The sequence below is a fragment of the Liolophura sinensis genome, chromosome 2 (assembly GCF_032854445.1).
Source record: "Liolophura sinensis isolate JHLJ2023 chromosome 2, CUHK_Ljap_v2, whole genome shotgun sequence".
Taxonomy (NCBI): Eukaryota; Metazoa; Mollusca; class Polyplacophora; order Chitonida; family Chitonidae; genus Liolophura; species Liolophura sinensis.
In genome coordinates, this window is record NC_088296.1 from 1,686,592 (window position 1) to 1,701,203 (window position 14,612).

Sequence of the window (14,612 nt, forward strand, 5' to 3'; positions counted from 1 at the left end):
TGTGCAGCGTAATGACCCAGGAGCCATAAAAAACACAAGTTTGGCATAAAGCATGATTCAAATAAAACAATGAGAGATCATGTTAAGATCTTTAACCATTTTGTAGTCCTTTTTGCTCTCACTGTTCAAAGCGACCTTGCTGACACTAAAGTGGTTGTAGGGCTGTTTCAGCAATTTTACCGTTTTTGAATGCCATTTGTCTTCAACATGGTGTGGAAACACGTTCATTTCTTGCGTGAGAAAGTTTATGAGTGATTAGCCAACGCTTGGTGGTTTATATCATTATCATTTAAGTGAAAGATTCTGAAGTATGGCATTAAAGAACAATGAATCATTCAGTCATAAAGCAGTTTTTGTCACATGATTTAAACACTTTCACTTTCTCTTTCCAGTGCCCAAACCTTTCACAGAAGTCAGTCTGATGTTGAGCAAGCATGAGCATAGTCACATGACACAGATCAAGTGAGTTACATGCACACCGAAATATCATTTGCTGCTGCAGGAATAATAGAATACAAGAAAAGAGGAAACAAACACAGAAATCTACAGTCTTGTTCTGTGATGAATTTAGCAGAATCCAGGCCAAAGGTTGGCAGAGGAAAAACCAGTAGCTCACCACTTGCTGGCTTCTAGCATTCCACTACCATTCCTTTTAACCCATGGGTCATTTTTTGAAACACTGACTGACCCAAAGTCCAAGACGCACATTGTGCAGCACAGTTCAGACAAAAGCTTCTCAGTAGCAAGCAAATAACTCACCACTGTGTGGCTTCAAGCATTCCACAAACATTCCGTTTGATTCATGGGTTTTTTGAAAGGCTGGCTGGCATCAAAATCCAACACAGAATGTGCAGAACCAAACAGGCTAAAGAATCTCAGGAGCAAAACTGTTGTTGTTAACTGCTTCAAGACGCTAATGCTTGATACTGGAGACTCATTCTATTGTCTCTCCCACCGTTGTTGTTGTCAGGTGCTTCAAGCTACTGATACACTTTTGTTGTTGTTGTCAAGTGCGTCAAGCTACTGATACACACCTTTGTTGTTGTTAGGTGCTTCAAGCTACTGATACACTTTTGTTGTTGTTGTCAGGTGCGTCAAGCTACTGATACACACCTTTGTTGTTGTTAGGTGCTTCAAGCTACTGATACACTTTTGTTGTTGTTGTCAGGTGCGTCAAGCTACTGATACACCTTTGTTGTTGTCAGGTGCTTCAAGCTACTGATACACCTTTGTTGTTGTCAGGTGCTTCCAGCTACTGATACACCTTTGTTGTTGTTGTCAGGTGCTTCAGGCTGCTAATACACCTTTGTTGTTGTCAGGTGCTTCAAGCTGCTAATACACCTTTGTTGTTGTCAGGTGCTGCAAGCTGCTAATATACCTTTGTTGTTGCTGTTGTTGTTGTCAGGTACTTCAAGGTACTGATACAGGAAATGGCTCTGAAGGTAGACCAAGGCTTCCTGAATGCCATCATTAGCCTGTTCTCCGCTGATGTCCCCATCTCAAGAGAACAAGAGGTCAGTCTTAAGCTCATCACAGAATTAAGGACAACAAGTTCATCAGCGTTCTCAGTGGCAGGGTTAAAAATACCTGAAACAAGAAAGATTATCTTCAACCTTTTTAGCAACTTTTCACAATAAATATTTGGAGGGCATTATTCCTAAAACTTGTTTCTTTTGAAGCCCTGAATTTTATCAATGAAATCAAGCTAGGTCTACTTGGATCACCAAGTGAAGTTAAAAAGGGGCATAAATCACAGTGAAGGTTGCTGTTTCGTATTGGGAGGTGCTGAGGAATTGGGGCACATGGCCTGTATAGTGCAATACATACATAAATCACGGTGAAGGTTACTGTTTTGTATTGGGAGGTGCTGAGGAATTCGGGTACATGGCCTGTATAGTGCAATACATACATAAATCACAGTGAAAGTTGCTGTTTTGTATTGGGAGGTGCTGAGGAATTCGGGTACATGGCCTGTATAGTGCAATACATACATAAATCACGGTGAAGGTTACTGTTTTGTATTGGGAGGTGCTGAGGAATTCGGGTACATGGCCTGTATAGTGCAATACATACATAAATCACAGTGAAGGTTGCTGTTTTGTATTGGGAGGTGCTGAGGAATTCGAGCACATGGCCTGTATAGTGCAATACATGCATAAATTACAGTGAAAGTTGCTGTTTTGTATTGGGAGGTGCTGAGGAATTCGGGTACATGGCCTGTATAGTGCAATACATACATAAATCACAGTGAAGGTTGCTGTTTTATATTGGGAGGTGTTGAGGAATTAATGGCCTGTATTGTGCAATATATGCATAAATCAGAGTGAAAGTTGCTGTTTTATATTGGGAGGTGTTGAGGAATTCGGGTACATGGCCTGTATAGTGCAATACATACATAAATCACAGAGAAGGTTGCTGTTCTATATTGGGAGGTGTTGAGGAATTGATGGCCTGTATAGTGCAATATATGCATAAATCAGAGTGAAAGTTGCTGTTTTATATTGGGAGGTGTTGAGGAATTCAGGGACATGGCCTGTATAGTGCAATACATACATAAATCACAGTGTAAGTTGCTGTTTTATATTGGGAGGTGTTGAGGAATTGATGGCCTGTATAGTGCAATATATGCATAAATCAGAGTGAAAGTTGCTGTTTTATATTGGGAGGTGTTGAGGAATTCGGGGACATAGCCGGTATACTGCAATCTGACTGACAATTTCTGATGTTTTTGTATGCAGACGAAGCAGTTTGAGGAGGACTGGAAGCAGACGAATCTCCCCCTGGTGGAGATAGTCGGGGTTTCTCTGTCACATGGCAAGAAGAACTTCTATGATCATTTGCACTTCTCCCCCATCAAGGTAACATACGTCTTCATTGAATCAAATTAAATCATTGCTACACTTTTATATCATTCCATTCAGTCGGTTAGCGCGCTAGCGCAGCGTAATGACCCAGGAATCTCTCACCAATGTGGTCGCTGTGAGTTCAAGTCCAGCTCGTGCTGGCTTCCTCTCCATCCGTAGGTGAGAAGGTCTGCCAGCAACCTGCGGGTGGTCGTGGATTTCCCCCGGGCGCTGCCCGGTTTCCACTCGCCATTATGCTGGCCGCCGTCGTACATGTATAAGTGAAATATTCTTGAGTACGGCGTAAAACACCAATCAAATAAAAAAATAACCAATCAGATAAATCAATAAATGATATCATCCCTTTTATGAGCTTAATCTATGCATTATTCTTGCTGTAGGAACTTAATAAACCGTGCTCGTTATCTACTTAGATACTTACCTGCTCCAGTTAGCGAAGGATTTATATACAAATAAAAACCTTCACAGGTGTTGAAAGCTGTTAAAACGCATGGACCAAATTATCCATACATGTATGTCAGGCATGTCGGGAGTTGAAGCTTCAGTCAGGCATGTCGGGAGTTGAAGCTTCAGTCAGGCATGTCGGGAGTTGAAGCTTCAGTCAGGCATGTCGGGAGTTGAAGCTTCAGTCAGGCATGTCGGGAGTTGAAGCTTCAGTCAGGCATGTCGGGAGTTGAAGCTTCAGTCAGGCATGTCGGGAGTTGAAGCTTTCTACGGTTAACCACACAAACAGGTAAACGCACTGAAACTAAATATGTGCCGCAATATATTTATTTGAAAAAGCAAAACAAAGCAAAGTCATTTATTTATTTATTTATTTATTTGATTGATGTTTCACTCCGTACTCCAGAATATTTCACTTATAAAACGACAGCATTATGGTGAGTGGGAACCGGGCAGAGCCCGGGGGAATCCCACAACCATCTGCAGATTACTGACAGACTTTCTCATGTACAGCTGGAGAGGAAGCCAGTGTGAGATGGACTCGTATCAACCACACTGGTGAGAGGCTCCTGGATCATTGCGCAGTGCTGTTTTGCTACCCCCCCTGGGCCCCAGAGGCCCCCAAAGCCCTTATCAATGCAAATAGCCAGCACTTCCATTGAACTGTTATGGTTTGACTGAGCCACATGTAAGCACACATATACATCAGTAACTGCACAAAGAAAAAAATCTTTTCAATGAGTCATTTGAAAAAACATAGAGAAAACAACAACAAAATCCTTTATAAAGATTAAAGCCTTTTGGTTTTCTGTTGGGTTCATATGTATGAGTAACTATGCTGAGACAGGAAAATTGTACGTCATTTTATATTTTATTGCCCTTTATAGAAAGATAATTACCTGGTGTTTACCTTCAGGTTCACCTGAGCTTCTCATTACAAGGGGGTGGGGAGGATGGGGACAAACCCACGGCAATCCAGGCTAATGTCCTTAACGTCTTCCTCCAGAGCGTGGGCGTCGTGCTCACAGATGTCCAGGATGTCGTATTCAAGTATGTATTGTCTCTGATGATTGTGCGGCATTGGGTGTCCATTGTGGTGTCATCCATAGTGTCTGTGAACAGAATTTTTCTTTGTCTGCTTTCACAAAGAAATATAGTGAAAAAGTGAGAACCACCTGCATCTAGAACCACAGAGGAGCTTGTACGTGTAGAACCACAGAGGAGCTTGTACATGTAGAACCACAGAGGAGCTTGTACATGTAGAACCACAGAGGAGCTTGTACATGTAGAACCACAGAGGAGCTTGTACATGTAGAACCACAGAGGAGCTTGTACATGTAGAACCACAGAGAAGCTTGTACATGTAGAACCACAGAGGAGCTTGTACATGTAGAACCACAGAGGAGCTTGTACATGTAGAACCACAGAGGAGCTTGTACATGTAGAACCACAGAGGAGCTTGTACATGTAGAACCACAGAGGAGCTTGTACATGTAGAACCACAGAGAAGCTTGTACATGTAGAACCACAGTTGAGCTTGTAGATGTATCCACCAAAAATTAAAACTGTTGGTGTTATAGCCTGGACACGGAAAAGATGGACGGAATAATTATAACAGTGCTCCGCCTATTGGCGAGGGCATATCAAAAATTGTGAAGTACGACGCATAATGTCATGATTACTGGGTAGCTGTTTTCCTTTTATATACAATATAAGTACGAACGATGTTGTGTCCAGCTACAACTCCAACGTTTGTCCATGTGCGCAGTTGCCATAGCAACCACATATTTATTATCAACACTCAAGAAGATTCCCCTCAAGGGTTATACTCACCACACTGCTGCTGGTTATCTTTTACACATTTTGGCGAGGAGTCATTAGGAGTGTGAATATTCTACTGTGTCGTTTTTTGGCTGAGTGTCCATGCTGCTAAAGTGCCGCCGCCAGATGTAGTCAAGCTATACTGACAGCAGACCAACCAGTCCTGTTTCGTTGCTCACATCTCTTAGTGCTGAGCACCAGCAACAATTTTTTTAAAGTTTTTGGTATGACCTGACCCAGGTTTGATCCCAGATCCCCCCCGTCTCGAGTCAGATGCATGTAAACCACGAAGCCAAGTGGTAACCTATTGACGAAAGATCATGGTCACATGGCTGAGATGCTTTGAATCATCTGACAAATATAGAGATAGAGGTTCATTTCCAGCTTCAGACAGGAAAACATTTTGTCTCAATTTTTATTTGTTAATCATCACTCAAATGATGAAACTAAATGAAATGAAAGAACGTAAATCATGATGGGTGGATTTGAGCGTACTTTTTGGTCTTACAGACTCGGCTATTTTGAGAGGAACCACAGTTTTTACAACAACAGTCAGCTATCATCAGAGATGACAAGTCACTATGTAGGACAGGTAAGATTGCTCAGTTCCAGTATTCCCATTGTTTGTTCTAGACAGACTGCCGTTTGTACAGTCCTCTGTCTTAAGTGAACTCTGAAGAAATCCTCAGGAGGCCTCCTTGACCCAGGTGGATAGCGTGCCAGTGAGGCCTGACGAAAGGCAGCGTTTAACTTGAAGTACTCCATCAAACAGTTATAACTGCCGTCATGAATGTTGACAATTCTTGAGTACCTCATCAATGTGCACTCCTGTTACCTGTATGTCTGACGTGACCTGTATGTCTGATGTCACTTGTATGTCTGATGTCATCTGTGTGTCTGATGACACATATTTGTCTGATGTCCCTAGTAAGTCTGGTGTCACCTGTATGTCTGATCTCACATGTATGTCTTATGTCTGATGTCACCTGTATGTCTGATGTCAGCTGTGTGTCTAATGTCACCTGTATGTCTGATATCACATGTACGTCTGATATCACCTGTAAGTCTGATGTCGCCTGTACATGTACGTCTGATGTCACCTGTAAGTCTGATGTCGCCTGTACATGTACGTCTGATGTCACCTGTAAGTCTGATGTCGCCTGTACATGTATGTCTGATGTCACCTGTATGTCGTATGTCTAATGTCACCTGTATGTCTGATATCACTTGTACGTCTGTCACCTGTACGTCTGATGTCACCTTTACGTCTGATGTCACCTGTGTGTATGATGTCACCTGTACATCTGATGTCACCTTTACGTCTGATGTCACCTTTACGTCTGATGTCACCTGTGTGTCTGATGTCACCTGTGTGTCTGGTATCACTTGTATGTCTGATATCACCTGTACATGTATGTCCAATGTCACCTGTATGTCCAATGTCACCTGTACGTCTGATGTCACCAGCATGTCTGATGTCACCTGTGTGACTGATGTCACCTGTATGCCTGGTATCACCTGTACGTCTGATGTCACCTGTGTGTCTGATGTCACCCATGCTCATCCACCACTGTTGCTGTCCCTTCCACAGGCCATCAAGCAGATGTACGTATTGGTGCTGGGCCTGGACGTCCTCGGCAACCCCTTTGGTCTCCTCCGGGGCCTCACCGAGGGGGTGGGGGATCTATTCTACGAGCCATACCAGGTGAGTCCACACTACCCAGCTGGAGAGACAGGGCTCAGGGTCTCTGCTTAACAGGATACATGTATATTGCTTGTTACATGCACATACCTCAAAGTTTTCTGAGATTTCTGGCTGTATAATGGATCATTTTATGCACTACCAAGGAATCTTGTGCCGATGGAGATAACTTTTGGAATGTGACTGGATGAGAATACATGTAAGTGTAAAATCAATACAGCTTTGCAGTTGTGCTGGAAAAGGTAACAAATGGTATTAAAATGGTATGTAGAATGGGCGTTAGGGTTTTCTGGATACTTGCTGACCTGTACACTGTATGCTGTGTTCAACCACTTCTTTCATACGAGGAGATATTATAGCTGATACTGTTGAATGTTATGAAAACAAGAACTGTTGTGCCATGTGACTGTGACCTGTCAGATTTGTTAGGCAACTATTGTTGATTGCATTTAGTGAAACAGACACCTGAAAAGAGTTTCATGAGAAGTGACTGTAATTCTTCAGTCTTGCAAAGTGTTTATTCAGGCATATTTTGAAGGCATTTTTCTTTGTTTAAATTATATATTTTGTGAAGCCCTAAAACTGGCCAATCCAACCATTGTAGTTTTGTCTCCAAAATCAAATGACAGTCCTGAGAAAATTGAGGAACTGAGCATCTGTGAACTATAGAATTTCCTCAAAGAAAGAGGTGTCGTGAGTGCCTCTGGAAGACAGGAGACAAGTGATCAGTTAATTAATGTCAGAAATATATGCCCAACATATTTAACTAATCACATGACGTTGTATTATGTATCTTTATCAACAGATGAGTTTGTTCTCAAAAGCCTTCTATTAAACCATTAGGCGTTCTCAAAAGCCTTCAATTAAACCATTAAGCGTTCTCAAAAGCCTTCTATTAAACCATTAAGCGTTCTCAAAAGTCTTCTATTAAACCATTAAGCGTTCTCAAAAGCCTTCTATTAAACCATTAAGCGTTCTCAAAAGCCTTCTATTAAACCATTAAGCGTTCTCAAAAGCCTTATATTAAACCATTAAGCGTTCTCAAAAGCCTTCTATTAAACCATTAAGCGTTCTCAAAAGTCTTCTATTAAACCATTAAGCATTCTCAAAAGCCTTCTATTAAACCATTAAACGTTCTCAAAAGCCTTCTATTAAACCATTAAGCGTTCTCAAAAGTCTTCTATTAAACCATTAAGCGTTCTCAAAAGTCTTCTATTAAACCATTAAGCGTTCTCAAAAGCCTTCTATTAAACCATTAAGCTGACAGTAGTGTTGTGGTATTTACAGGGAGCCATCCAAGGTCCGGAGGAGTTTGCCGAGGGTTTGGCCCTAGGGGTCAGGAGTCTGTTTGGACATGCTGTAGGTGAGTACAAAACCACGGAGCACACCTAGTGGGTCCATTCTACATCAGTAACATCTAACAAATTGCAGTTAAAATCACTACATGTTTTTTTTATCTAATTCTGCTGTAGCCAGGACTAGGAGACATCATGTAATTTGCTACCACATGTATTTAAGCTTTTACATGAACAGCTAGTTATGGCCACATGTGACATTTTGCCTGCTATTACACTGTCATCACTGCTCTGGTGTTACTCTCTATGCTGTGCGTCTATTACATTGTCATCACTGCTCTGGTGTTACTCTCTATGATGCGCGTCTATTACACTGTCATCACCGCTCTGGTGTTTCTCGCTATGCTGCGCATCTATTACACTGTCATCACTGCTCTGGTCTTACTCTCTATGCTGTGCATCTATTACACTGTCATCACTGCTCTGGTCTTACTCTCTATGCCGTGCATCTATCACACTGTCATCACTGCTGTGGTGTTTCTCTCTATGCTGTGTGTCTATTACACTCTCATCACTGCTCTGGTCTTACTCTCTACTCTTTTTCTATTATGTGGGATGAGAACTGGGGGACAAGTCTTTATTATCCCTTTGCCTGAGTTGTATAGCCTCTATGCGGATGCATCCACATGTAGGGATAGCTAGGAGGGTATTGTCATGTTTGAAAGGCTTTTTGAGTATGTTAAGATATTGCAACAACAGCACTGTCATCTTTGCGCATTTTGAAACCTGACTTGCTCACAAGAAAATATAACAAATAATAACACGCTCTTCATAATGCATAAAAAGTCCTTTATTTTTTTGCTGGTACTACCATGATATTCAAAATATCATAATCCATTTCACCTAAAGTTTAGCTTTTGTTAGGTGTTTTGCTTGATTATACAGTGATGCAAACCAACAGTTCTTGTGAATTTATCCTGCTTACAGGCGGAGCCGCAGGAGCAGCCTCTCGCATAACAGGCACCCTGGGTAAAGGAATAGCCGTGCTGACGTTTGACGACGATTATCAGAAGAAGAGACGCCAGCAGCTGAACAAACGGCCTGCCAACGCGAGGGAAGGATTTGCCCGTGGAGGGAAGGGACTCATTATGGTGAGATGCCCTGAATGAGAGAAATAAAGTAGTACTAATTAGACCCTTAACGGTATTTAAAGGGCACTGTTTTGTAAAGCAGTTTAAATTAACTCATGATTTCACCAAGAGTTCCTTAAGTTTTTGGACTTTTTTGCAGATTTCTTTTTGCAAAATATTTCATCACTGTAATTTTCTTGACGGTTTAAACTGGTAGGAGATATCACGTATATTGCTCTTGCAATACTTCTAGAAACGTTATTTAGAGGTTGTCAATATTTGTTTTTAATGTTAATAAAAAAGTAAACATTGTTGTGGATATAATTTGTAGTTGTCCTTTCATTGACTTCAGCAAATGGCTCTGTGTATCTTGTAAGTCACTGAGTATTAGTTTAGATTGTAGGCTGCTATCTCTCTGCATGATTCTGTCCAATTTTTGTACTTCATATACTTTCTTTGTTCTTTGATAGTTTGTGTTAAATGTTGTTTTGGGGAATTGGCCTTGCGATTATTGACCTGGACCATCCATATTGATTGACGGTTGGTATGTGAATGATTTGAGGAGTGGGAAGTAAACCGTGTGGGATGTTTTTTTGTGTGCTGCAGGGCGTTTTTGATGGGGTGACGGGCATTGTTCGTAAACCCATGGAAGGAGCCAAACAGGAGGGTGTCGGAGGATTCTTCAAAGGTCAGCTGAACTTTTGATGGAAAGAAAATACAGCGAATAATTTTGATTTTGATTGGTGTTTTACGCCGTACTCAAGAATATTTCACTTATACAACAGCAGCCAGCATTATGGTGGGAGGAGACCGGGCAGAGCCCGGGGGAAAACCACAACCATCTGCAGGTTGCTGACAGACCTTCCCACATACGGCGAATAACAAATGGTAAATAACCTCAAATTTTGTCCATGATAAACTTCCTCATTTTGACTGATTCAGAAGGTTGGGTTGGTGTAAGGCAGGCTGACTTCCTACTTGAAAAATGTAAGTTTCAGCACCAAAAGCAATAGTTCTTGACATTTATTTGCCTCTCAAAATGCGCTTTTTGGAGCAAGATGTTTATCGCAAGCTTAATTTATTTGGAACAGGGGACCCCAATTTTATCCACTCATAAAACACATTGACCGTCATTGCAAAAGTAAAAAATTCTTAAGTGTGACATTAAACAACAGTCAGGTTAATAAATAAATAGATAAATATTATAAGTATTGAATGTTTTCAGGGATGGGGAAAGGCCTGGTGGGCGTGGTGACTCGACCCACCAGCGGAGTGATCGACTTTGCCAGCACCTCATTGGACGGAATCAAACGGTCTGTCTAAACCATATATGGATATTTTTTTTTTGTTTTTTTTTTATTTGTAATTTTTATTTCAGGTCTCCAGTCAAATGTATAAACTTTTGTGGAAATTAAGTCTAGAGCTTATCCACCCCACCCCACCCCCCACGACCCCCTTCCAACTTAAACATGGCCTCACCTTTGATTCCAAGGGTCTTCTGCATAGAGATATCTTTGGCTAAGTACGTTGAAACTACTTTGGAAAATATGTTTTATACATGTGTTGCCATGGTAGAAGCAACCAGCTTAGCCTAAGATCAGTGTGTGTAGGCGACACCTGGAGTTTTCCTACACGGACAAGACAAAAATTTCAAATTCTGTCCTTGCTGGGGGCGATGAGGAAAAATGTGGGAGGGGAGAGGGGTGTGTGTGGGCGACAAAGGTGGTACATATATGGTATTAGTGTAAATATGAGAGCTGTCCAGCTACATCACAGTCAGAAGTTTGTAGAGGACACTTCCATACTTGTACACCTATAACATGGAGAATAAATTTACAATTAGAAGAACATTCTTGGTAGTCCTGTATTCTCCTACCTGCATGTGACTTCCTAGATTGTATTAACTGGTCTCTGCTTCCCAAATTACAAGGTCTAAGCGTTGGAAAAGGTTTGTAGTTTTACTGGACACCTGCCCTCCCATTCCCGCCCCCACTCCCCCTCTCCCTCCCACCTCCTCCTCCACCTCCTTAGTATCGCTTCATTTTCGGCAATCATAAAATTTTTCACATTCCAACTGGTGGGGCCTTGGTATTGTAATTCTTCAACCTTTTCACATTTGGGCAAGGTATTTATTCAAGCATATTCTGAAGGCATTATTCTGTGTTGACTGACAAAACTACTTTTTGTAAAGCCCTGAAACTGGCCAATGCAACCAGTGTACATGTAGTTTTGTCTCCAAAATCAAATTAAAAAAAGACATTGCACTGAAAAGTTGCTTTTATATATATATGTGAAAAGGTTGAGGAATTGAAAAGGTACGTGTAGGAATATTCATCGACGTTAAGCAACAACCAAACCAAACACAAAATCTCATTGGTCCACCAGTATACTTGTAACTTTAAGCAGGAGGAATTCCCAATCACAGCCAACAGTAAAACAAACACTCAGACTTATAGTTTAGCTTTATAGGCCATTTGTTTGTGCTCGGACTTAGTTATGTACAGTTAAATATCTATGTGAAATGAAAACAGGACTTCAGTATGATTCTTAAAACTGTACAAACTATTTTAATTGGTTTCATTTAGCTGCTGTTTTTTTTTCTTACATCTAATTGATATAAAACGTATTTAGGGAAAAAATTGCCATGGCATCTGGTTGTCAAGTTCTGTTGCAACTGACTGTAATGTTGCTAAAAGTCTGTAAGTGTATGTCACTTGGAAAAGTCTTTAGTTGAGGAGTTTTCTGGTTTTGTTTGGTTTCTGTTTGGTTTTTGTTTTTTTGCTGCTTAACAGTGCATTGCTTATATGCAGTGTGGCGACATTTCTTTGTGGTCTGAGTTTGTTCCACACACTTCTAGCACGGCCAACTTCTCCCCCTCTATTGTTCTGTAAGCCACACACATGACGTCACGTTCCCTTTACATGAGGCACAACGGGTGGCAGTATCACGGTGGAAGTGAGCAATTGTTCATCAAAATCTTTCCCCTTAAGCCAAAATGGCATTACAGATTAATAACCAATGGTGCAGACTCTGTGTTGCTATTGCCAGGAGTGGTTGCAATCATGCAGACTCTGTTTTGCTATTGCCAGAAGTGGTTGCAATCATGCAGACTTTGTGTTGCTATTGCCAGAAGTGGTTGCCATCATGCAGACTCTGTGTTGCTATTGCCAAAAGTGGTTGCAATCATGCAGACTTTGTGTTGCTATTTCCAGAAGTGGTTGCAATCATGCAGACTCTGTGTGGCTATTGCCAGAAGTGGTTGCAATCATGCAGACTCTGTGTGGCTATTGTCAGAAGTGGTTGCACTATGAGCCCAAAGATTGGAATCCAGCTCTGACTCTGGATTAATTGCAGCTTAACGTCAGATTCCCTGGTGGCTGTGGTGGCTAAAATTTAGATTTTCTGTCTCTATGGTGGCTAATTCACTGCCATTATGGTTGCTGAAATGTGGATTCTCTGCCATTACGGTGGCTAAAATGCGGATGCTCTGCCTGCATGGTGGCGAAAATGTTGATTCTCTGTGTTTATGGTGACAAAAATATGGATTCCCTGTCAGTGTGGTGGCAAAAATGTGAATTCTCTGTCATTACGGTGGCAAAAATGTGGATTCCCTGTCAGTGTGGTGGCAAAAATGTGAATTCTCTGTCATTACGGTGGCTAAAATGCGGATGCTCTGTCTTTGAGGTTATGCATATGCATGTCAACAAATGTTGTAAATAGACCTACGTTGTTAGCCTGTAGCATACAGTAGGTTACAAGTTAACAAATGTTGTAAATAGACCTACGTTGTTAGCCTGTAGCATACAGTAGGTTACAAGTTAACAAATGTTGTAAATAGACCTACGTTGTTAGCCTGTAGCATACAGTAGGTTACAAGTTAACAAATGTTGTAAATAGACCTACGTTGTTAGCCTGTAGCATACAGTAGGTTACAAGTTAACAAATGATGTAAATAGACCTACGTTGTTAGCCTGTAGCATACAGTAGGTTACAAGTTAACAAATGTTGTAAATAGACCTACGTTGTTAGCCTGTAGCATACAGTAGGTTACATGTCAACAAATGTTGTAAATAGACCTACGTTGTTAGCCTGTAGCATACAGTAGGTTACAAGTTAACAAATGATGTAAATAGACCTACGTTGTTAGCCTGTAGCATATAGTAGGTGACATCTACTCAAACGTTGTAAATATACGTACGTTGTTAACCTGTAGCATACAGTAGGTGACATGTCAACAAATGTACATTACACTGTTCCTTGTTGTCTGCAGAATTGTGGATTTATCAGATGAGATAAGGAGGTTGAGGCCGCCTCGACGCTTCCACAAAGACCTCATCATCCGACCGTACATCCACACAGAGGCTGAGGGCTACGCTATACTACAAGTAGGTTTTCTGTGGTCAGCGTGTTTGCTTGACACGATCTCGCGTTTGTTTCAAATGAAACGAAAGCTTTACACCCAAACATTATACGCAGTGCTGCCAATTCTGAGTGGGGTTTTTTTCCTCTTTTTTTGTGTGTGTGTGTGGAATTATGGAAAAGGTCTGATATGTGAAAATCTGTTTCTTTCAGTAAAATGTGTTTGGCATGTTTGGGAGTTGAAAGGTCAGAAAAAATAACATACATACCATACATGGATCATTCGCAGTATACATTGTGCCATTAAGTAAAACGTTGTGGGTGTGTTTTTGTACAGTCACTTTCCCTGTTTTTTTTTTGTTGTCGTAGGAGACAGAAAAAGGACGCTATGTGGACGATGACTATGTGGCTCATGCCGTCGTCACCAAGGACGGGAAGAATGTCCTAGTTGTCACCGACAAGTAAGTTGTCCCATGCAACGATAAACTAAAGTAACATTATAGTGGCAGCCAATAGTGTGCTGTGGCTTTACCGTGGCTGTGACAGGCCTGCACTTTACCTGTGGTGAGCCAGAGCGGAACCACTGGTTGGCCTGTGGGGAGCCACTGGTTTGCATTTGGTGCGCCACTTGTTTGTCTGTGGCTTTACCTTGGCTGTGACAGGCCTGCACTTTTCCTGTGGTAAGCCACTGGTTCACCTGAGGGGAGCCAATGGTTGGCCAGAGCGGAACCACTGGTTGGCCTGTGGGGAGCCACTGGTTTGCATTTGGCGCGCCACTTGTTTGTCTGTGGCTTTACCTTGGCTGTGACAGGCCTGCACTTTTCCTGTGGTAAGCCTCTGGTTCACCTGAGGGGAGCCAATGGTTGGCCAGAGCGGAACCACTGGTTGGCCTGTGGGGAGCCACTGGTTTGCATTTGGCGCGCCTGCAGGCGCCTGCACTTTTCCTGTGGTAAGCCTCTGGTTGGCTTGTGGCGAGCCACCAGTTGATCTATGGCGA

The 14,612-nt window shown here is 41.8% G+C and overlaps 1 protein-coding gene across 6 annotated transcripts in view; it reads left to right on the plus strand.

Annotated features, from left to right (window-relative positions):
- LOC135462817 (intermembrane lipid transfer protein VPS13C-like) overlaps nt 1–14,612 on the plus strand; it is a 100,872-nt gene that overhangs the window by 81,885 nt on the left and 4,375 nt on the right. For all 6 annotated transcript variants that reach the window (XM_064740091.1, XM_064740096.1, XM_064740093.1 and 3 more), the window contains 12 exons: nt 393–462; nt 1,406–1,514; nt 2,739–2,858; nt 4,225–4,358; nt 5,640–5,721; nt 6,721–6,834; nt 8,119–8,194; nt 9,114–9,277; nt 9,863–9,944; nt 10,482–10,569; nt 13,527–13,641; nt 13,985–14,076. In XM_064740091.1, the coding sequence (XP_064596161.1) occupies nt 393–462; nt 1,406–1,514; nt 2,739–2,858; nt 4,225–4,358; nt 5,640–5,721; nt 6,721–6,834; nt 8,119–8,194; nt 9,114–9,277; nt 9,863–9,944; nt 10,482–10,569; nt 13,527–13,641; nt 13,985–14,076 (1,246 nt within the window). The remainder of the gene's footprint in view (nt 1–392; nt 463–1,405; nt 1,515–2,738; nt 2,859–4,224; nt 4,359–5,639; nt 5,722–6,720; nt 6,835–8,118; nt 8,195–9,113; nt 9,278–9,862; nt 9,945–10,481; nt 10,570–13,526; nt 13,642–13,984; nt 14,077–14,612) is intronic.